The sequence below is a fragment of the Neovison vison genome, chromosome 1 (assembly GCF_020171115.1).
Source record: "Neovison vison isolate M4711 chromosome 1, ASM_NN_V1, whole genome shotgun sequence".
NCBI classification, from domain to species: Eukaryota; Metazoa; Chordata; class Mammalia; order Carnivora; family Mustelidae; genus Neogale; species Neogale vison.
Genome location: NC_058091.1, coordinates 110,896,898 through 110,922,278, shown reverse-complemented (window position 1 = coordinate 110,922,278; position 25,381 = coordinate 110,896,898). Strand labels below are relative to the sequence as shown.

The window sequence follows — 25,381 nt, the reverse complement described above, 5'->3', positions numbered from 1 at the left end:
CACATGTTAGTATGTAAAAAGAGTTGCTTCCTCCCCTTGCCTTACAGGCAGTGAACTGAAGAAAAGTTAGCAGACTAATGACTGTGGCTTCCTTTAATACCTCCCAAGAGCTATTGTTTACTAAAGATAAATGGTATCTAAAATTAACCCTAACTTTAGCCTTTATCTTTCAATAAATAGATTCATAATATTTCCCAAAACTCTTCCAGTTTACAAAATCCAAAATGACTCCCTTTTGGAGAAATCTGACATCTGTATTTAGAAAAATGCTATGTGAAAATTCTCAGATACACTATTACATATTTAAAACTCAACTGTTGGAATTTTCATAGGGGGTTGATAAGAAAAACTGAGGAACTGCCAATAAACGGTAGATTTTTTTTTTTTTTGAAACACAGAAGAAATTGAAAATAACATATCTTGTCCATGGTTCTAACCACCCACTGACAAAACCATTTGTGTAAGTAAAGAACTGATATTAATAAGACCAAGGGGAACAAGGATAAAGAAAAAATAAAAACTCCTCCTTAAAAGTACTTGTCTTTCACATACCTTCCAAGTCTGCCTGTATTTTCTACTGAAAGACTTCTTACTTCTAAAGTGCCAAAAATTTATTTATTTCCATTTTAAAAATGAAATAAAGAGCAGGAGTAAGCAGGCAAATAAAATGATCCTTGTTTCTTTAAGGTAGGATCTCCATGGACCACAGTGATAACTCTAAATAAATACTATTTTCTATAGCAGAAGCCAGAATTTGATACTCGGCCATTGTGTCCTGGATCCCATCCAAAGTACATTGACTTAATGACAAGAATGAGTTGGCTATTCTTGGTCTTTCGTGGCATATTATGCTACTTTTTTCCCCCTAAAAAAGTTACTCTCGCCTTACACATGTACTCATAGGAGATAGAGAATGCATTATAGGCAAGGCATGCTGACATTGACTGTAAATGCTTCTAACCTGTTAATAAAAATGGACCCTCTAATTTCACCTAATTTGACCTACATTGTTTCAGAAAACAGAGTATAATACTATATTTATTCCAGCATTAAAAAAAAATAAATACTGATGTGCATATGAAATTCTCAACTAACATTAGAGTTTTCCTATTCTGGCCAGATTTCAGTATAAGCTATAAAATTTTCCTTTACTTAGAAGGTAAAAATCCTGGGGCTCCTGGGTAGCACGGTCAATTAAGTGTCTGACTCTTGGTTTCAGCTCAGGTCATGATCTCAGGGTTGTGAGATCAAGTCCCACATTCAGTTCCACACTCAGCACAGAGTCTGGGTGGACCCTCTCTCTCTAAAAAATAAATCAGTCTTTTAAAAAAAGGGTAAAATGCTTTGGTCTTTGTTGGTGATTTTCAGTTTGGTTGATTGAAAGAAATGTTACCTAACCTAGACCAAGGATTTACCGTGAATTACTAAAATATTAGCTCTTGTTGTAAAAACAGCTTGAAAGATAATTCCATCCCAAGAAACATGAATTCATATTTACATATATGTTTATTCATTTAGGGCCTTCACGTTTTAGGTGACACTTGAATCAAAGAATAAAAAGGGCTCTTGAATAAAACACTTGAATGATTTCCCTCAGCTCTACAATTTTCTAATAGATATAATAAACATACAGAAATTAGCCCATTTATACAATAATTTCTATTATATTCAGCAACCACTGAATGTGTATTTAGGGTCAAACCTATTTTCAGTTCTCTACATTGATAGCACTTCATTCTAGATGAACTTTGATTCTAAATGAACACCTTAAAGAAGTTTTTTCATTGTGCACATAAAACCTACAAATCTACTGCAAGCTGAATTTAAGGCATTTCTGAAAGTCTATCAGTTTTAACAGCTTGAAACCTTTTTCTTACAAAAACATGCATTTCCCTGCAGGGTTCTGAAAAGTTTCCCAGCAACACTCATTAAGAGAGGCCACAGCTATAGATTAGCCTTGCTGCTACCATTTTCCTTGTAAAGTGTTTTTTTGGTGACAATTTTCTGTTCAGTAGTGCAACTGCATGTAATTATTCAAATACAAAAGCCTGTTGTAAAAGAATGTGGAGATGATGGCAAAATTACCAAAAAGCGGGTGAACTGCTATGACTTTAGACATAATTTTGTTATTCACTGTATTTACTGACAATTACCATTAGGAAGGATTTTTGTGTGAGAGACCAGGGCAGATTTGGTCCATTTGCAGAAAGATAATGTTCCTAAATACAGTTTAGATTGTTTCAGATGTATAATAAACAAAATAATTCACATCTTTGGTATGCTGATGTATCATCACTAAATTATTGGGAGAAAATACAATAGCTACTGTTAATGTCCACTGTTTAATACAGGGCCCAGGGAAATTAGAATATATGAATAAAAAATTCTGGTCTAAGATGGAGTTTATGGAAATTGCAAAATAATACTGGACAAGGAAAGAAAAATCCTTTTTTTTTTTGGTTCTTTTTTTTTTTTTTTAAAGATTTTTATTTATTTATTTGACAGAGAGAAATCACAAGTAGACGGAGAGGCAGGCAGAGAGAGAAGGAAGCAGGCTCCCTGCTGAGCAGAGAGCCCGACGCGGGACTCGATCCCAGGACCCCGAGATCATGACCTGAGCCGAAGGCAGCGGCTTAACCCACTGAGCCACCCAGGCGCCCCTTTTTTTTGGTTCTTGATCAGAATCCTAAACTCAAAGCTATAAGGAAATTAAAGACGGTTTCTCTTTAATCCCTCCAGGTGGAGTCCAACAGTCCCCTTCTCTACCTCAGCCATCCAACTTCCACCAAATATATAGACATATATTTGCATTTTGCTGCTAAGAAAAATTGGTGCTGAGAGGGGCTAATGGCTTACCTATGACCATCCACAGTTTAGTGACAGGTTTAGTATTCGAGACCAGGACCTTTGTGCTATGCCAAATTGACTTGAAATAGGGTCCAGAAGGACGTCTTAATACCGAGACAGAGCAAATGGATGTATTTCTGTTCTGAGGACTGCTGCTCTCCTCCCCCTTGCACTCCTCAGAGAAAGGTAAATGTACATGTAGCATGGGGCCTATTACTCATGTGTGTACAAATTACTGATTTCGGGAAGATGGGACACAAAAACCTGGTGAGACGTACGGGATTATATAGCTTCACTATGTAAAAACAAATACAAAATATTTTTCCCAGAAGCTATACTCATCCAGTCTGGCCTACTATGCACTAACAAGATAGGATACATTAAAAAATTCAGTTCGGGGGACACCTGGGTGGCTCAGGTGGTTGGACGACTGCCTTCTGCTCAGGTCATGATCCTTGAGTCCTGGGATCGAGTCCCGAATCGGGCTCCCAGCTCCACGGGGAGTCTGCTTCTCTCTCTGACCTTCTCCTCGCTCATGCTCTCTCTCACAGTCTCCCTCTCTCTCTCAAATAAATAAATAAAATTAAAAAAAAAATTCAGTTCGACTTTCAATATGTCCCTCTCTCACACCTTCTATCCCACCATAAAAGAATTATAAAAACAAAAAAACTATAACTGAGGGGCGCCTGGGTGGCTCAGTGGGTTGAGCCGCTGCCTTCGGCTTGGGTCATGGTCTCTGGGTCCTGGGATTGAGTCCCGCATCGGGCTCTCTGCTCAGTAGGGAGCCTGCTTCCCTCTCTCTCTCTGCCTGCCTCTCCATCTACTTGTGATTTCTCTCTGTCAAATAAATATATAAAATCTTTAAAATGCAAACTATTAAAAAAAAAAAACTCTGAGCACAAGCCATATCACTCGCATAAACAAAGACACATATATAACTTCATGTATTAAAAAATACTTTATGCAAGGAAGCCCTATAGAAGAGATGATGTTTGGTCATGTGAAGTTGAATGAAACAATTTTTTTTTTTCTAACTTCTAGCTAACTTTTTTCTAGTCTCTCATGGTCATTTTGCGGTATGGCTTGTTATCACCTAACAGGAAAACAGTAACCCAGCTGAAATAATTCTGTTATTTATTTTTATTCTGAGATATATTCAATGCCTTCTTCACATCTGACTCTATTAATATAATGTGCATATATAATGTCTGCTAGATTATACTCTATGGTACTATTGCAAATAGAGGAGTAGGGGAAAACAAAGTCAACGTGCTCTTGTTCAAATTTTACAAGGTTAAAACTAACCATGTGTTCTTGAACACAGGTGCAAGAGAACCCCTTGAAGATGTGCAGTTGGAGAGCTGACAAGTTGGCTGCAACAAGGCTAGTTATTGAAACTTGTAAGCTATCTATTACTTGAAATTATTCCCCATGTAGGCCCAGCTCTTGTTGAATCTCATCTGCTTGGAGCTAAGAACTGCATTAATTTACACTGTACTGACTCATTTTCTTATTAAGCAATTTGAAATGATATGGTATTTTTGGCTTTGCAGGATTTCTTTCTCTTAATATCTTGTGCTTTTCTCCAGGAAGGTCAAAGAGTTTCATATTAATCTTCATAACATTGCTGTGGCATATTCTTATCCTTATTTGACATACAGTAAAGCTAAGGTAAGTAGAAGATTACATGAAAATAGACTAACAAGGACAAGAACTGACAGGCAAACTTCAGCCTTCTATTTCTTACTCTACCCACCCTTCCATTCTCTGTTGCAAGAACCAGGACACCTATCAGAATCACCTGTGGAGTATTTTCAATCAAGTCATCCAATTCCTGAGGGCATAGTAGAATCTTGAGGCTGGTGTGGGGAAAGTAGATTGAAAACTCGCCATGTGGTTCTAAATGCCTGTCTCCTTTATCTTGCTTGAGAACCATTACTGCCTTAGTATGGTTTCCCAATATATGCACTTTTGTACTTAAATATATTTCCCTCTATAAGTCATCTTTTTAAAAATGTTTATCCCATTATAACAATTTAATAATTCCCACTCTGGGACCCTGGACTCTATACCATTTAGTCTTTAGAAAAACGGTTGTGAGAGCTAACATTTTTGACACGTTAAAGGCAGTTCATTTCTTTAATGACTTTGTAATTTTCCCTTTATTAAAATGCATTAACTTTATCTAGTATTTTCATACTCAGCACAATTTCCAACTGTTTTTCACTTCTATATACTTGCAGATTCAATATGCAGATATTTCTTACATTGCTGAGTTTTCCCTTTTTACCAATAATCTATGAAAAGGACGCTGGTATTACACATTATTCATGTCTTCCTTCAAGTTCCAAGGGAAAGAAAGAACCATGGCAGGGTGGGATTTTTAAAAGTAGAAAAATCAGCTCCTTTCCGTCAACATTATTCTTAACTCTGAAAATTGCTAGTTTTCCTCTGATCCCAAGGAATTCTTTTACTGATCTTAGAATTCTCCCTACTAGTAGAAATATTGACTTTTTTTAGTCTTTCTCTGTCAATACAATTCCATTTCTGAAGATGGAGCTTAAGCATATTCTTTATATTGCTAGCTACAGAGATTTCATTCAAATTCCTCTCTTTTCCAGCAAATGGGCCCTGGAAGCTTAACAAGGATCCTCTTCATAGCTGGCCATGAGATTGGGGAAGCTGCACAAATATATTCCAGCATCTCCACTATAGAATTGCAACCACATCTCTACAAATAGATAGGTCTGCCAACAAGCATTAAAAAATACTGTGACGAGCTACCCTGCATGATACCCTGAAGAATCTAGTTTTCCCTTGATGTGCATAGCTAAGCTCTATTATCACCAAAAGAAATTACAAGTGGGTATCCAGGGGAGAATGTCACTGAAAATGTACTTCTCTCACAAAATTCACACCATCTCCCTTTGAGGCCCTAGTGCAGACCAGTCAACTAAATCTTGAACATGATCAGCAGACAAAATGGAAAATAATGAACTTTCCCCCGATCTGAGTATTGCATTTTTGCCATTTGTTTTCAATTGACTTTATCACCATTTACTAGCAGTGGAAATAGGTAAACAGTATTTTGTTTACTTCAGATGGCACTTTTTATTTACAACCAATAGTTAATGAAGCCAAATGAGAGGACTGCGGATGCAGGATTTGGAGAGATGCAAATGGACACAGGATAGAATATAAACACATTTCGGGGCGGGGGGGAACTAGTCCTTATTGAATAAGACGCTCATCAAAGAAAATCTGGGAAATGATTAAAAGATTTATAACTTTAGGATTTAATGATCAAAAATGCACCACTTTCTACTGACAAGATAGAAACTAAAAGAAAAAAAGATAACAGAAATAATTATGTTACATATATTCATGTTTCCATGTCATTGATACAGTCTCCCGAGGCTGTTTAGGGAAGCTTTCTAAGAGTAAAACACAATATAAATACAACAGGATTGTTCTTGGTATTTGAAACAAACAAACAAACAAACAAACAAACAAAACCAAACCACCATGCTATTACTTTATTATTAAAAAGGACCAGGGTCTATTAATTGTACATTGATAAATGTCTTATTTTAGTTACTGAATGGAAATTTTCATTATGTTTGCATTAACAGGCAAAAGAGAGGCTATTTTCAGATAATTGGGTGTTGACCAATTTAAAGGAAGTGAGACACAGAATACTGCCTACATATGAAAACAAAACAAAACAAAAGCAAAAACAAACAAAACAAAACAAAAACAACAAAACCAAAACGAAAAACCTTGTCAGTGAAATTTAAGACATAAATGGTTTTTAGACAGAATATTCACTGATGGGTTTTAAACTTGCTCTCATTCATTGGACATGAAGTCAGAGATGGTTTGCTTGGCATAAATTCTGTTCCTTGTGCTTTTTCCTCTTCATTTGAGAAATACTTTTTGCTCCCATATAAGAAGTGTGCTACCAGCCTCTGATTTCCTGGAGAGGAGCACAGCTGCTTACTTTCTTACTTTCTAACTCTCTACAGATACTTCTCTTGTATATACCTAGTCATAAAGAATATAAAGAGATATGGCTACATGCCAGAAGAGAATGTGGTCCTTGAACTTTTGATCTTAGAATTTTGCTCTCAGCTGGTAATTAACAAGCTCAAGAAATGTAAAGAAAATAAATTAAGTCTATCATTGTGTATGTTCTGATAGAAATATATAATATTTTTTAAAAGTTCCACTTTCTAAAGAAAACATATTTAGGAACTAATCAGGTAAAAAGCCCCAAAAGAGTGAAGGATTATAAGACAACAAAAAGGAAAGGAGAAATTGCTTGCAACAGACTATGTTCCCTAGAGAAGGATATGGATTGCTTTATGGACTCCTGATTCTCTCCCACTTTTTCTTCAGTTTGAAACAGGAGCATTATGTCATAGCCCAAAGGAAAACTACAATTAGGCGATGCTCCCTTCTTTCTCAGTAACCTTATCTAATTGGTCATAAAACCTTTATGATTCTATCTCATGAAGCAGAGCCATACCCACTGCCACTAACTTAACAGTTATTGAAAGCAGGTATCAGTTTTAGACAAAAGGTTCTAGACAAGGGATCTAGAGTAGACAAAATAATCTTGAAAAAGAAGAATGAAGTTAGAGAATTCAAATTTTCTGATATCTAGACTTAATATTTTTTCAAACAATTCAATGGGGGAAAAAGATCTTTTCAACAAATGATGCCACAACACTTGGATATCCATATGGAATGAAATGAACCCCAACCCATACATAGTATCATACACACAAAAATACTTTGACATGTCACAGACCTATATAAAAAGGTGAAACTATAAGGTTTACAGAAAATGATATGGAAGAATATCTTCCTGACCTTAAAGAGTAAACAAAGATCTCTTTCTTATAGAGAACTCACAAAACACAAAGAGAAATATAAAAAAGTACACTTCACAAGATTTAAAAAAAAACTTCTACTCAGCAAAAGGTGCCATTAATAAAATACAAAGGTAAGCTACAGACTGTCAGAAAATCTGTAGGTATAATGTCACTATATATATATATATATATATAAAGATTTTATATATATATATAAAATCTTTATCCCCAATACATTTCAAAAACCCCTTACAAAACAGTAATAAAAAGACAAACAATCCTAGTTATTAAGGAAGGAAAGACTTGAACAAAGACTTCCCAGTAAAGAACATAAAAGGGCCTATAAGCACATGAAAAGATGCTAAACCTTATTAGCTATTAAGAAAATGTAAATTAAAATGTTGGCAAGGATATGGAACACTGAACTATCACAGACTGCTGGTTATTGTAGAAGATAGTACAATAATTTTGAAATCTGTTCAGTTTTTTTTTTTTTTTAAAGTTAAAAATACTCCAACTAACCATGAGAGACTGTGGACTCTGAGAAACAAACTGAGGGTTTTGAAGGAGAGGGGGATGGAGGGTTAGGTGAGCCAGGTGGTGGCTATTAAGGAGGGGACATATTGCATGGAGCACTGGGTGTGGTACATAAACAATGAAACCTGGAACACTGAAAAACCAAAATAAAAATTTTTTAAAAATACTCTAACTTGCCTTTAACCCAGTAATCCTACTCCTAGGTAGTTATCCAAGAGAAATAAGAATATATGAGCACAGGAAAATTTGTACATATAATTTAAAGCAGCTTTATTCACAGTAACAAAAATATTGAGAACAATCTGAAGCCCTACCATTTGGAGTTTGGATCAAGAAACTGTGTTACATTTACACAAGGGAATAATACACAGCAATATAACAGAATTGACTGAGAATACACACAACAACATAGTTACACCTCAAAAATATAGTGAATGAAAAAAAACAGACCAAAAATGTACTCATATGACTTCATTTAAATGAAATTCCTAAACAGACAATACTGATGTAGGACAGTAATCAGAGCAATGATGGCCATGGGGGAAAGGAGTTGCCTGGGAGAGAGCAGAGATAACTTTCTAGGGTGATGGTAATATTGCGTATCTTGACTGCAAGTATTGATTACATAGGTACATGTTGGTCAAAACTCATCACATTATTCATTGTATATTTCACTGTATGTAAATTTTACCTCAATTAAAAGTTTATTGTATGTCGGTTTGTTATGTCCTAGGTATAATTTTACTTGATCCTCATAACATCCTCCTCCCCAGTGCTAGATTAGAAAAGAATAATAACAGAGAGTTAGAGAGTTCCTCCATTCAATGAAAAATATTTAATGGGTGCTTTCTGCTATGTGCCAGGCTCTGAGCAAGGCACTAGGTAGTATGAATCAAGTAGAGAATGTCCCTTCCCTTCTGATTTTAAATAAAAAAAGATGACAAATTAAAGCAGTGATTATAAAGAAAATAATGGATTCCTTGAGAAATAGTAATGAGAAAACTATTGTAGTGCTTTGACTTGGGCGGAATGGGATTTCAGGGGTGTCTTCTCTGAAAAGGACACATATAAGTTAACTAGGCTAGCCTAAGAATAAAAAAAGACAAACTGTGGCAGAGAGAGGAATATGTGAGGAAACCCTGAGGCAAGGGAAACAGGTGTATGCTAGGCAAAGCATATAACTGATGGGACACTTTTGTAAGTGACCTTGCTAATAATTGCACCAGGACAAGAAGCACAAACCAGCCATATGGTCACCTGACGGATGGCTTATCAGCTACTTCTACAGAGATTCTAGTGGAAGGTGAGGATGGCAGGAATACAGTAAAGGAAAAGTAATGACTATGAGGTGGTGAGGTGGGAGAAGTACTTAGAGGGCAGGTCATTTAGGAACTTGTGGGCCATCTTAGGGGTTTTGGATTTCATTCCAGGTGTAAGAGAAACTTCACTTATTTTAAATGAAGGGTTTTAAGCAGAGAAGTGTCATGATCTGATTTATAATTTAAGAAGATCACTAGGCTGGTGTGTGGAGAATGGTTAAATAACTTGACAAATGGTACACGGCCAGTAAATGGTAAAGCTTAAAACCTCCTCATTTAGAATAAGCCACAATCCCATTACACCTGGAATGATGAGTCACCTTACACCAGATCCTCCAGCCCCAGCCAAGCCTTCAGATGACGGTTACTCTCACATTTGGACTGCATCCTTGGGAGAGATGCAGAGAGACAACTGCCTGGGTCGACAGCTCCAAAGTCCTGACTTAGAGGAACCGTGAGGCTTATATTTATTTTTATGGCACTAAGTTTGAGGTGTTTTGCTATGCAGTAATCGATAATACAGATTTTCTATCCCACTTCTATAAAGGGTGGTCTTTCTTAGGTATAGAGGATTCACTTTGTAACTTTATTTCGCAAGTTAGGAGAATACGTAACAAAAGTTTCTGAACAGAAAGAAATTATAAGTAAATGAGAAAGAAACCAGAAAAATAGAATTAATTCATATTTTGTAAAAGCCATTATGTAGCATCCCTATACATTAGAAAAAATCACTTTGAAATATAAGTAGAATGTCATTAACGAGAATGTAAAATACATAAAAATTCATTTAAAATTCTTTCTAGTCCTGTGTGTATATACTGATGTATCATGTACCAAAGACACATCCATGTACAGAGATACGTACAAACTATGCACGTTATAGTTTAACACAGAACACATAAACAGGCCCTCATTATGAATACTCATGATTAGAATTTATCATTGTATTTCTCCCGTTAATCATTTCTTCCTTACATTACAATTGAAATCTTAATCTTTAACTCAGTACACTCGTAACCTAGGATGACTATAAATACAAATATTTTAATTTACTCACTTTGCATTTCATACATCTTAAATTTCGTAGTTAAGAACTACATTCAACTCAGTCGTATGCCTACTTCTTTCTTTAAGGCTTAAAGTTTAAAATTAACAGGATAGCATCACAAAAGGAGTGAAAACCAGAATGTAATCTTCAAACATGCTTATTTTTTTCTGATAATAGGCATTAGTGTTTGTGCTTTGGTTCTTAAAGTTTACCACAGCAATGCCTATGATAGAACATGCATAATAATAACAATATTCCAGCTTTTAGGAAGAGTGAGGGCCAGAGGCTGAGAGGCTGAAAACAAAACAAAACAAAACAACCACCCCAATTCTGTTCTATGGGTGACATTAGTGAAGAATTAGCTGAACTCCGCCATCCCTATTTTCTGTGTCAAATGTTACTTTTCTGCCCAGGTGAGAGACTTTTTTTAAAATAGGGATTTTAACATTTACGACTGAAATTTAAGTAGTTTTCTTCTACAAGAGAACCAGCTTTGTAGTCTCATGTACTGGGCATTTGTTAACCGCTTTTAGCTTCTTCAATTCATAAAATGTCCCACATGGCTGCGAGTGATTTGATTCATATTATATTTTAATTTCTATACACTGGTAACTAATAGTCACCATATGTGAAGAAATTCTGTTTAGTTCTTGCTCCCAAGGAAGGAATTCAAAGTGTTTTTTTGCTTCCTTTTTATCTCTGCAGAAGCCTTTTCAGAAACTTGCAAAGGTCCCTGTTCTAGTTCTGTAGGCTACACAGAAATAAACCTTGGGTAGACAACTTCAAAATGAAGGTCATTTTTATATAAAGACATCAGCCTAAAAATGGCCTGTCCTCACCTTACATTATAGTTCTCTCTAAATCCAACCACATCCAAGTCTTTATGTCTAGGGCTACTTTTGAGGCACAACAGCAAAATGGAGTCACTGTGACAGAGACGGTATGACCCACAAAACCTAAAATCTTCGCTATACAACTCTTTACCCCCAAAGCTTGCCAACCCTAAGATTAGACCCTGAAGCATTTGTGAAAGGAGTTCTCTCCTATACTCTCCACCAACCTCACAATGAGACAAATTCTGCCTTGGCCAATGATCTTTGGTAATAGCCTCAATCCTCCTCTCTTCAACCCATATTCACCCTAGAGAGGTATGGCCTCAAATTAGTCTAATGGGCCATTGGAAACTCTATTATAATCTTGTCTCGAGGGCTTTTGACTTTTGTGGCAATATGTGATTTAAAATAATTCACTTTATGTGATTTTTTTTTTTTTTAGCACTTTGGTACTTTACCATGTATTCAGAATTATCATAAACATTATCAGCTCTAATCATACAACATGGCTCTCTTGCTGACATTAGTCAAACTTCTGACCAGTTCCCATTAAGTACTGAGAAGAGGGAGGGTAAGAAGATATACATACAGTGAAATTTTTAATTTCTGTATTGGCTTGATTCTAGGGGAGAAAAACAGCTAATCTTCAACATTTTTTAGAAGACTCCTTGAGAGTCATTTAAGTTCTCAAATTCTTTCAGATATTCTGAATCAAGATAAAATATCCTGAATCGAGATAAAATCCAATTCAATTCAATCCTCTCTCATCAAAAGAAGGTCTCAAAGTGTTCTGTAAGTCTTTAGTGCTTTCCTCCTTTCTTTCATCATAAAACAACAATATTAACACAAAAAGATTGACCTAGGCTGCAATTATATCAAACAGGGTCCTAGTTATCCAAGTGGCTGTACTTCTGTTATATCATCCTTCACTTAACAGAGCCACAGCTCGCATCATTCCTTCATTCAACATTTATTAACTTTATGCCACATATAAAACAAATACTAATATTAGTGGCTTCAAAGCCTAGAAACAAGAGGAAAAACACCACCTTAGAGAATCGCAACACAATGGGCAAGCCTGCTCAGAAAATGAATAGATATGGAATAATGTGTTTGGTGCTGACAACAGCACCAAATGGACTATGGACTATGGAAGCAGAAAGGAAGACTGGAAGACTTCACTAAGATGATTTACATAAGCCAACTCCTAAAAGGAGCTTATTAGGCAAAGTAAGAATAAGTACAGAGGCACAGGGTGAGAGTGACTCCAGCGGACAGGGGATACCCTGGAAAGCACAGAGACCGTCCTCTCCCACAGGAGAGAGCACAAATGGAAGACCAAAAGGCCTTCGAGAGGCTGTCTCATCCTGGAGAGAGAAGGGTATTTTTATAACTCATCTACCCAGAAGGAACACTCTTATCTTTTATGTCCCATGAACTCAGTTTGTGTACGAGCGATAGCTCTGAATGTGGGTGATGATCAGTAAAAGCAGTTAGTCTCATGAGTCTTACCGACCCACTGTAGAGTTTGAAACTGGGGAATGGCCTAATCAGGTATTTATTCTTATTTAAATTTAAGGTATTTTTCACAGTCATATGAAAGATGAGGTTACACAAACAAAAGCTAAATGAGAAGCCCAAAGTTAGAAGAATGTTATGGTAGTTATGGTGGTCCAACTGAGAAATCATGAAAGCCGGTTCTAAAGTCGGGGTAACGAGGATGGAGACTAGAAATGGGCCACATCAAGGAGTCTCTTTAGATTGCCTGGAGAACAGTCCGGCTGCTTGAAGGTTAATGAACGAAGAATCAGAGTAGGCCTGGCATGGGGCGCCTGGGGTGGCTCAGTGGGTTAAACACCTGCCTGCAGCTCAGGTCATGATCCCAGAGTCCTGGGATTGCATCCCAAGTCAGGCTCCCTGCTTAGCCTGCTTCTCCCCCTCCTTCTGCCCCTTCACCTGCTCTTTCTCTCAGATAAACAAATAAAAGCTTAAAGAAAAGAGAGAGAGAGAGAGAGAAAGGAGTAGGCCTGGCATCTCCAAAGCAACTACCAGAATTGAAGCCCAGACTTATAATCTACTTCTCTCCTGCTGAATGAATGCTCACTCTGGGACTTTTGCCCAGCTTTGTAGTTTGACCTCAGAACACACACTGAGTGTGTAAACTGGCACTCATGGTTATCTGGCACCTGATATCTCAAACCATTTCAGTAACTCTGTATTGTCAAATAATTCCACTTTCATTTTCTTTGCTTGTTTCAAACTGATCCTTCATATTGATCTTTTGCCCTATTTTGAATTGGCTTTGATAATGTGATTTGATTCCTACCACACAAAACTAGAAATGTATAATCAGGAGATAAGAAGATAAGAAGGTTAAACCGCACTGTCATTTGACTGTGACTAAAATAGTCCTTCATTGCTGGGATCCTGGGAAAATCAGGAAACTAACCAACCATTCTGTTCCCTGGTTAGATAAAGGTTTTCGGGAATCCAGAAGAGCCTTGGCAGAATTAGGAAGATGCCTCAAAATGGACTCAAATGAATCACACGTAAGCTTATTGCATTCAGATCCTTTTACAAACATCATAGCAAGTTGATAAATTAGATTTTAATAAATCTAAATAGGAAGCTTTATCTTCAGCCATTAGGATCACACACATATTTGAGACATAATAAACATACATTTGGGATATTATTGGCAGGAAGCGAATTCTATGAGAGGAATTACAAATAAGCACATTTCTTTTGAAGATTATGAACCTTATTTTACATGACTTATCAAGTGAGAAGTTTCACATTTGCTAGGTTTCAGAGCCTCCTTAACTAAAACCCAGAAATCAGATCACCTTTAAATATGCCATCAATCACTTAGACCTTCAAACAGGCCCAAGGAAAATAGTCTTTATCACTGTATTTGCTTAGATTCTGTCTACAGTGGGAAACCCTAATCCTTATATAACTAACTACAACTCTTGGGGCGCCTGGGTGGCTTAGTTGGTTAAGCGAATGCCTTCAGCTCAGGTCATGATCCCGGAGTCCTGGGATCGAGTCCCGCATCGGGCTCCCTGCTCGGCGGAGAGTCTGCTTCTCCCTCTGACCTCTCCCCTCTCATGCGCTTTCATTCTCTCTCTCTCTCTCTCTCTCTCAAATAAATAAATAATTAAAAAAAAAAAACGACTAACTACAACTCTTAGCTTCAGAGATATAGGCCCAAATGATGGACAGATAAATGCATGTACTCATTCAACCAATAAACACTATACACTTTATGCACTCAGACCATATGTTGGCAGTAAATTTAAGAATAAATGTAACCTAGTCCTGCCCTAAGAATAGTCTGGTTAGAAACAGGTAATCTAATCAAAGACTTTAAGTATGCACTGGAAATCATGGAGCCCCAGAGCCAAGTGTACCTAAGAGTAGAAGATTGAGAAGGGTTTCCTACACAGGAAAGGATTGAGCAGTGTCAGAGAATGAGCAGGAGCTAGATGAAGACATTTGGAAAGTCAGGTGGGGTGGAGAAGAGTAACAGTGCTCCAGGTTCAAGGGAAACAAAGAGCAAGAATCCATAAAACAATTTTGACAAGCTATAAGCAGTTTGCTTTTGCTGGTGTGATCAAAGTCAGCAAAACAGAATGAGAATGGAGAGGTCCACAAAGGTCATGTTCAAGGTTTCTCAAGTTTCATAAGCTACAGAACTCTTTCTCACTAAAATTTATTTCTGAGCCCCAATATATTACTGCAAGAAAATCAGTGAATAGAAACCTTCATAGATAAATAAAACATTTTTCACTGCTTGTATCTGAGCAGTTTGAAAATCACTTCTGTGAGGAAGTGAGACAATAGCAACAAAGGCACAGGGAAGTGAAGTGATCAGATTTGAATTTTCACTCCATGACTTGGGTTATAAAGTAGAGGGCGTGTTTTTTGTTTGTTTGTTTGTTTTGTTTTATTTTGTTTTTTAAAGATTTTATTTGTTTATTTGACAGACAGAGATCACAAGTAGGCAGACAGACAGGCAGAGAGAGGAGGAAGCAGGCTCACTGCCGAGCAGAGAGCCCGATGCGGGGCTTGATCCCAGGACCCTGGGATCATGACCTGAGCTGAAACCAGAGGCTTTAACCCACTGAGCCACCCAGGCGCCCCGAGAGTGTGTTTAATGATGCTGCCAGTGGTAGACCACTGAAGATGATTAGTACATGACAGAGGAAAAGGTGGCTTTGAGAGGCATATGAGGTGCAACAAGCATGGGGGTGGGAGGAAGTGACTTATTGGATCTACTACATGAGGGAGGAGGAGACACTAAGCCTGACTCTCAGAGTCCCAGCTTATGCAACTGGGTTGGAGCCCACAGGAAATACGTTCAATTTATATATAATGTGTTGGATTGTGGATCAGAGACACAAGTGATGAATTTGGTGGTGAGCAGAAAATCAGAAAGAGGAAATACGAAGCTCAGAAGAGAAACATAAATCAGATGCACACCTGGGAGTCATCAATATCATTATCACCATAATTACAGCCACTGTTTAAGGGGTGCTTTAAAGTGCTTCATAGGTACCATCTCATGTGACGTAGACAACACCACTCTAAGGGAGGCCTTAACAAGAAGTTAAGGTCCAGAGAGACTAAATATCATCCTCAAGATCATATAAGCAGGAAGTGGCAGGCTTAGGGTGCTCAGGTCTCTCTGGCTTAAAATGCCTTTCAAACATCACCACCCAAGAGATGGTTCTCTCCAGGGCCACAGGCAGAGCACTGAATCTCAAGAGGAGGGGCAGAACAGAAGGCACCAGCAGGGAAAGAACAGGTAGCTGAAACACATAGTCAATATTCCTCCTCGGAAACTGAACACATACACATTCAGAGGCCACACATGTAGTAAATGGGTGAAGAATCTGAGTCTCCGGCAAAAGAAAACCATAGATAGAAGAAACAGGTGCATCAGAAGGAGCTTCACTCAACTGAAGATGTTCAAATTCAAGATTTTATTTCTAAAAAAAATCATCCTGACAACACAAAAACATCGTCCATGAGAATGACAGCTGCCTTTTAGCTTGACGTACCTTTCCTAATTTTAAAGATTACTCTGTAAAGTAAAGATTACACTGTTACTCTTCTCCACCCCACCTCGACACAAACTACAGGACAAAAATAACATTTTATAAAAGGTGAATAAACAAGAGATGTAGGAAAAACAAACTTTGTAGAGGATAGACTCGTAAAACGTGCTCCAACATAGAGAATTTTTGTTTTTTGTAAGACCGAATTAAAAGACATAGCTCATTATATACATAAAGAAACATGAGATAAATTCCTTCTAAATAGTCCTAAGGAAATGTTTGCCCCTCTGAAATAATTTGGGAAGCCCCCCTAGATATGTCAATGGGAGCTTTTGCTGGGTCTCTTAAGACTAAAGTTAGTGTCTAACTTTGCTTTCTCACAGCTATTATTTTTCAAATAACTTTTAGGATGTCTTTTTAGCATGCCTATAATTTCTTCCATAACACTCTGGTATTCTCAGAATGATACTCTGTATGTGTCAGTCAGTGTAATCTTTAATTCTAGGACCTGTCCAGGAATGCACACAACAGGATGGTCAGCTGGCACCATATTCCAAATGGTCATACACCAGAGGGGGCAACTCCCAGGTCCTTTTGATCTAGGTAGATTTGTCCACACTTAACACTTTGCTCATCAAGCTGAATATAAAAGGTTGGTCTTTATTTATGAACTAGTGTCTGGTTAATCACTATAGTAGGTGTATTAATGGGTTCCCTTTGATGAAAATAAAGGCTTAAGGATATGTGGATTAGCTGATATATATAGTTAAATACTTCCCAATCTTGATATGACTATATGAGAGATTTCAGTGAAGCCTATATCCAGCATGTCCTAGAGATGGGGCCCACAATGTTATCCCCAGTCATTCTGTGTCCAGACATTAGAGTAGGAAGGATTTCTGATTGCATCATGGTGACTGAAGGGCCCAGAAGATGCTTCTGAAGTGTTGCTATGTCTACCTCAAGTGAATGTTGCACACAACATGTGGTCAAAGTATCTAAAATGACAAAGATCTAGGATTTTCACTGAGCTTCTAAAACAGGTTTGTTCCTGATATGCTAGTAAGTATTTATCTAAAAAATATCTAACTGTGTGATAAAGAATCTGGACTTGACTGCTTTCATTATAACTGGTAGTGAGGTTGTGGGAGAGAAGCTATCAATTAGCACTTCAAACGTTTTGGATGACTACTATTGTCTAAATAAATAAATAAATAGTTTTGCCAAATTTGGCTTTCATTATTTAAAAAGCGTATTATGAAGTCTTTAATATGATAAATCATTTCAATGTATTTTGGGAAGAAGCAGATACATATTTTGTGATTAAGAAAACCATATTTTGAACTTATGTTTCCAAAATAATCTTTGTTTTCTGCAAAAGAGTAGGACCAAAAATAGCCTACATACTTAAAAAAAACAAAAACAAAAACAAAAAAACTGCGTACTTCTTCACAAACAAACAACATTTCAGTGATACAAGAACATCCTGGTTCCATTCACAAAGATATCAAAGGGCAGTTTCCCTTTATGAGAATGTTTGAAATATAATGACGTGGGTTATCAGTAGATTTTATAAATGTACCTTAAGAGATATAAGAAATGCATACCTCATACTTAAACAATGAATTTCAACTTGTTTCTATCCTACTCAAAAAAAATACTCAGTAGTGAGATAACGGAGTCAATTATATTTCAACAAGCAGTTCTGAGAAAGACCCGAATATGACACTTCCAAACTATTCTGGACTCAATACTAAATACCTGTTCAGCGATAAATACCTGTTTTTGCACAAACTAGTCATGACTACTCAGAGGCAGTACCAAATAAGCTTGTTCATCAAGAAGCTTTCACATGTTTCTATTTTTTCAATTGTGGAATACTAAAAAATCAATCAAAACTTACCAGGGAAGTCAAAGATGGAATCTGGTCAATTATAAAATGCCCAAAGGAAAAAAAAAAAATGCCCACAGCAGCAATGGGGTCCTACACACTACCTAAATAAAATACTGTAGCCAGTGATCAATATTTTACCTTTTTAAAATACTTTCCTGGCAGTTATACAGGTAAGTTTATACAGATGATACATTTTGTATTTTTCATTTCTTTCTTTTTTTAAAAAAAAATCATGAATCCCAAATATAGTCAGAAAGGTATAGCTTTCACATACTGCTATTTCACATATAAAATGAGTACAGCCAATTTAATTCAATTCAGCACATCATGATAAAATATATGATTATTTTCCCCAGAAACTTGATATTGTCAAGAATGACTAAAAATAAAATCCCAGTGTTCATATAATTCCCTCCTAGTCAAAATGCTATAGTCAATTTTCCTAGGCTTGCAGAATCATCTACTCAGAGCCAGTAAAGCAAAATTAACATAGCATAAGAGAAACCAATAATTTCTCATTTTCTCACCATTACTACTACCTACCAAATGTTCCTCCCCACAAGCATCAGTAACTGTAGCAAAAATTAGCATAGGCTATCTGGAACAGAACTACTATGGTCCCAAAACCATATGGAATCTACCCCATAGATAATTACTAATATATTTTTTCTAAACCCATACCAGCCATTCTGTTAAATCAGACATGAAAAGTAAAACCAGACTTGTCTTATCTTGCCTTTGATGTTCCTAATATTTGCAGATATCAAAAAGACATCTCCATAAAAAAACAAGGAAGCTGAAAAGCTGGGAAAGGCAAAATGGCCAAGAATGTAATTTCTTAAGACTAGTTTCTGAATATTATTACTATGTAGACCTATATAATATGGTAGTCACTGGCTGGACGTAGCTGCTGAGCACTTGAAATGTAGCTAGTCTGAACTGAGATGTACTAGAAGTATAAAATACACATCAATTCTGAAGACTTAATAAAAATATTATAAAATATTGTATTAGCATTTAAAATATTAATTATATGTTGAAATGGTCATCTCTTGGATATACTGAGTTACATATAGTACTAAAATTAATTTCACCCGTCTCCCTTCACTTTTACTGTAGCTAATAAAATATTATAATTGCATATGTAACTTGCCTTTTGGCTTACATTATATTTCTATTGGACGGGGATGATTTAGACAATAATCACTCTAATATGTAGTAAACCTTGTGAAAAATTCTACCATTTGACCATCTGGCTTAGAACTTTTAAAAACTTTGCCATACAGCATGAAACAGCCTTAAAAGCACATTTCCTACTGAGGGTCACATAGTTTTCCATATTTTAATGAGCATTTGGAGGCTAAACAAAGACAGGAAAGGGGGCTTTGATGAAAAAAACAAAAACCAAAAACTCAAACTAGGGGTTTAAGCTAACTCTAGCTTGATTTTTTTCTCATTGCCAGACCCAATAAATAATTCCTATTTCAGAGGAAAAGCTCTTCTCTTCTGCCTGGAGTTTCACGGACAAACCGTTCAAGAATTGTGAATACGTACTAACGAGTAAATGAGCCTTTCTAAGGTATCTGAAGCCCTGCCCAGGTAAAAGTCAAAAAGGTTAGGGTGAGATAAGTAATTTAGTACTGCCTTAGGGTTTACAGTCCCATCTTCTCTCATCTCTAGGTAACTTTGCGTCCCTTTCCTTTTCCTTCCCAGCTTGTGCCAATGTTTACCCCTACTTTCTCTGCTGTTGGTTATTTGTACATTTCTTTCTCCTCTCCTAATTCCAACTGGCATCTTCCTCAACCTTTGGTCTTTCTTCTTTCTTCCTGTTTTCCCTTTTCATATTTATTTTATATATATATTATATACATATAATATACAAAATTTATGTTACATAGTCATAAATAGGAAAAACAAAACATTCAAATACATCAAAGTTCTTTTTACTTCCACAGGGCTCTATACTGAATTTTAATTGTTTTTGTTTGGCCCTTCAGGGTTAATGACCTTTCCCTTGGACTCTCACCCTGGCCAAAACCAATATGGTTCAAGAAGAAATCTTCACTAGAATCATCTAAGTGGATTTCTAGACCCTAACTACCCAGATCCAAAAATCAGATTCCTTGGTAATCAGAGCATGGGTTAGCAAAATTAGACTACCTTAATGTTGATACATGTCCTACTAGTCTATCAGAAGGACCTACTGAAAAGCACATTATTACTGTTATTTTTTTTAATGAAAGCTTCTGAAAGAAAAAAAAGTTCAACTATTGACTTTAGTATTTGACAGTAAAAAAGTTGAGAAAACAACAGGCCCAGATTAATCAACAAAAGTTATCAAAGCAATGTTTATCAGAATTCCTTTGAGATTGGGATAAATTAATATAAGATTGCTAGTATGGATTTCGTACAATGCATTCAGAGTAGTTTAGTAAAGAAAACTGATAGTCATTGGTGGAAAAAACATGGTCATCCAACTCAATTCAATTTGTATGAATAGGGCTCAGGCTTCTACACTCTGCTCAAAGTGACTGTGCAGTTCAAGAACCACAATGCTGGTTCAGTATCGAAATGTGAAGTACAAGTTTTTGAAAAGCATAAAATCTATTGCTGCTTTTACCTAGTACTCTCTTCAGTCATTGGTGACAGACAATTTGGGGGTAGATTTTCATGATCTATGTTACACTTGTAAGCAATTTATAGTTGACTTTTAGGAATCAGTGTGTTAATAAAGTAGACCAAAACACAGGCAATTCTATTTACAATTAGGATAATGAATCAAAATTTGCTCTTTTGATGTTCCAAGGCTTTGAACTCCTAGAGCTTTGATATAAGGTTTAATAAACATATCTTTACTATTATAAACAGCCTCTCAATCCCCAGGAAGTTAAGCCAAAGGACTGTATTTCTGGTCTAGATTAGGCAATACTTTTATTTAGAAACTAATTTTATTAAAAAAAAATTGTCAGAAGTTCTCCACTTTATGTAGAATGTTTAGATTATCAATAATCAGCTTTATGTCAAAACATAAACACACAAATAGAATAATTACCAGTCATACCTTATTATGTGTCTGAGTCTGTCCAACCAGGATGAGGATGTTGGATGAGATGATAGACAGGCAGAAGTTAATTAGAATTATAGACCTCTCAGAGCGTATGTACCTAGCCAGAGAGAAAGAATGTGTCCAACTTTAAAATTCAGCAGAAATAATTCCATATTATGCAAATGGTGAAATTCATCCAGAAAAGGAAACATTAAAATATATCCTTTATAGAAGAAAATACATGAAAAATGTTTTTTTAATAAAGATTATTCTTAGAGACCCAATTTTATAGTGACATGGTATGTCCTAGAGTCCTTCAGAGTAATTTTATTTCCTTTAGACATTAGTATGGACAACATGTCATTTCTGACAGAATTGAAGTTGTAACTGCTATCAATATAATTTTTTTTTACTAAAACATTAAATTTCTTGGAAATATAACAATTACTATAATTACCATTATGTATATATATATATATTTATATAGACTATATAATACATTTATTATCATATAAAATCTATATAAACCAAAAGGAAAAACCCCACATAGATTCTCAATATCCTTGTATACTTGAAAGCAGCCATTACTTTCATAAAACCATGAGCCCTCATCCACCATTTCACACACTCAAGTATTTTTATATAGTTTGCTATTCTTTTTATTTTTCTTTTCCTAACTGCTCCAAAAAAAAAAAAAGAAAGAAAAAGAAAAAGAAAGAAAAAAAGGAAAGATTAAAAAAAAATGAAACTTCATCTCTAAAAACTAGTCCAATCCACAAATGATAATTTGCCATTAGGCTGGAAAAATACTTGGTATCTGCCATATTTCACCCTTATGAAGAAGTGATTATATACAGTCTGCTATATAACTTTTAAGTGCATCAAGAATGTAAGTCATAGAGAAAGCTGCTCAGAATCAAATGTTCCACCAGCTGTTTACCCTGAAAGGGTAACGGTTATTTTGCTTTACTGTACCCTGTGGTAAATCACTGAGTGACAGTAACAAAAAAGACATACTTGTACTTGCTGTGTATTTGAGGCTGTTCAATTTGTATTAGTACATGGAATCACTTTCCACAGCAGGCGTGGGTTTACTGTTCAGGGTTAGGTGGGGTGCCAGAGATCTGGAGGCACTCTTTGGAAAATAAAATCTATCAAAGTTCTTTTTCTATCTCTGTCTTTGAGGAATATTTAGGCCCACATTCCATCACATATTTCAGAAGAGAACACAAAATAAAAACAGGAGTAATAATAAAATACAAAAAGCAATTTTTTTGAATAAAAAAATTTCCTTTCTTCACAAAACAAACCCAAATAGGAATAAACCTAGGTCAATTCTCAATACAAAATGCCCTCAAGTATTGCTTAACCTTGTCCCTCCATCATCAGTATCTAAAAATATAATAAACCACACACTGGGAAGCTAAAGACAACATCAAATATTAAGTCATTTCTTCTTTTGTGAGTGGTAGATATAACATAAAAAGTTTAAGGGCTGCACAAAATTGACCCTTTATATGATGTTAATGGCTTCGTGACAGCACAAGCACAGAGATGACATTACTAAAAGGGTTTCAGTGATATCATTTGCTTTGTAAGTAGGAAAATCCTGTTGATAAAAGACCCAGACTGACCACCCTGAAGACTCTTTAGATATTTCTATTATTCATTAATACTGAGTTATATTATTGCCTTAATATTTTCTATAAAACATCTCAACTTCCAAAACTTTTATAAACATACTTGAGGTTTTAAGCAAAACTCATAAATACATCATTTCAATACACAGATTAAAAAGATATGCTCAGTTGCTCTTTGATGTAATACCTTTTTGGAACATATTTGTAGATGAAGAGAACATACATAGTAATATTTTGATGAACATTTCTAATGAACTATAAAGGACACAACAATTTTCAAAATACTACACTATATATAAAATAATTCTGATGTTCACATATTTTATAAATCATTAAAAACTTCAAAATTTAGACTTTTAATTAGAAAAAAAGGCAGCAGAGGCCTAACATGAGTATTACTGTATGGTAATACCACACGTATAAGATAAATTTCATGTTTATAACATTCATTAAATTTGTCATGCCATAAGATTCACTTAATAATTTAGGAATCTTGGAATTCCTATAAAATTATTAATGCTACTTCAATTCTTCTATTTGTACACAATGAGTTGATTAGCCACTAAATGTTAGGAATCAAAATTGTGTTGTTTCTTGGTACTCTCTTCTATACTTGTGTTTCATACCAGGTACTAATACAGATCCTTCCAGGTGTTTGGGCAATTCTTTTTTTTTAAAATTTTTTCAATTTATTTATTTTCAGAAAAACAATATTCATTATTTTTTCACCACACCCAGTGCTCCATGCAATCCGTCCCCTCTATAATACCCACCGCCTGGTACCCCAACCTTCCACCCCCCCCCACCACTTCCAACCCCTCAGATTGTTTTTCAGAGTCCATAGTCTCTCGTGGTTCACCTCCCCTTCCAACTTACCCCAACTCCCTTCTCCTCTCTAACACCCCTTGGCCTCCATGCTATTTGTTATGCTCCACAAATAAGTGTTTGGGCAATTCTTAGAAAACTACTAGGTGATCTCCCTGGATCTTCTGGATTAAAGAAGATTTATTATGGACTAATTAATCTTGTGCTTCTTTACATACCATTTACATTGGCAATGTTGGTGCTAATGTTAGCTATAGGTGTTGAGGGGTTAAGAGAAGGTGCAATTGGTGCCTGAACTCTAAGGATTGAGAAATGGAACTTAGTTCTAATTACTTCAGTGAGTATGAATGATGACACTGTTGAGATTGCCTGAAGTTCTGGCCCTTCAACACTGCCTCATTTTCCAAAAATGCCATTTAGGCAATTATAGGAGACAAAGTAGTCTTATTCCCAGTCTTTGCCTTTCCATTCCCAAGGCAATGTCTGCTTGACTAACCCCTGAAGCTTGGATTTTATTGTTTCTAATGCCACGCTTAGACCAAACATTTCTTTAATTTCGTGGGATTGGCCATATTATATCAGGTTTTCTCATTCTATCAGTGTCTTACAACCAGATAACTCCTTCCCAGGAAGGTAGAACATCTATTATGTACCTATGTCAACGGAATAAGAATGTCTACATAATTCTTTGAAGTATGAAAATTTTAATATTGTTGACACATTAATATCCTGGACAATTAATTCTTATCTCAAGAGAGTTAAACAATATAATGGACAACATTTTTTTTTTTGGAAAGGACGTTAAATCAAGTGACCTTTCTTTAGTAAATCATAATTACTCTTCAACTGAATTGTTTTTTAACTTAAGTAACAGTAAAACACAAGGACTAGCTACTTTTGCAATTTTGATATTGAACATATTCAGGAAATAATATACAACTGTCTATTTATTAGTATAATAACCATTTTGGGAACATTTTTAATAATCAAGATGAATATACAATGTTTTACACTTAATATTTTTAAAATCTGTTAGGAAGTTTGGCCATTTGGTTATGTACTGTTTTAACTTACTCATTGTCTGGGATATACTGAAAACATGCACTTAAATTCTTAAGTTTAAAACTTAAAACTTAAGAATTTGGAGACCTAAGAATTTGGAAAACTTAAGAATTGGAATTTCCACAGCAGAGAAATTACTTTGTACCAAAGTAATTTCTCAAGCTCAGTAACTATTGGGATAAATAGAAACAAACATTGACTGAACTATGGAGATAAGAATACTATGTTTGAGGGTAAGCAACTTGTTGAAAGTTATCACCATTTGATTTGAGAAGAAAAGCATGTGGTTTTGTTTATTTTGTCATCATAGGCATATACAAGAAAAATTAAGTAAGAATTTTATTACTATTATTGAGCTCATTTATTATAGGTCAATCACAACAATTATAA

General features: G+C 35.7%; 1 protein-coding gene across 3 annotated transcripts in view; it reads right to left on the bottom strand.

Annotated features, from left to right (window-relative positions):
• ADGRB3 (adhesion G protein-coupled receptor B3) overlaps nucleotides 1-25,381 on the bottom strand; it is a 731,117-nt gene that overhangs the window by 133,071 nt on the left and 572,665 nt on the right. For all 3 annotated transcript variants that reach the window (XM_044253842.1, XM_044253861.1, XM_044253851.1), the window contains one exon: nucleotides 21,480-21,582. In XM_044253842.1, the coding sequence (XP_044109777.1) occupies nucleotides 21,480-21,582 (103 nt within the window). The remainder of the gene's footprint in view (nucleotides 1-21,479; nucleotides 21,583-25,381) is intronic.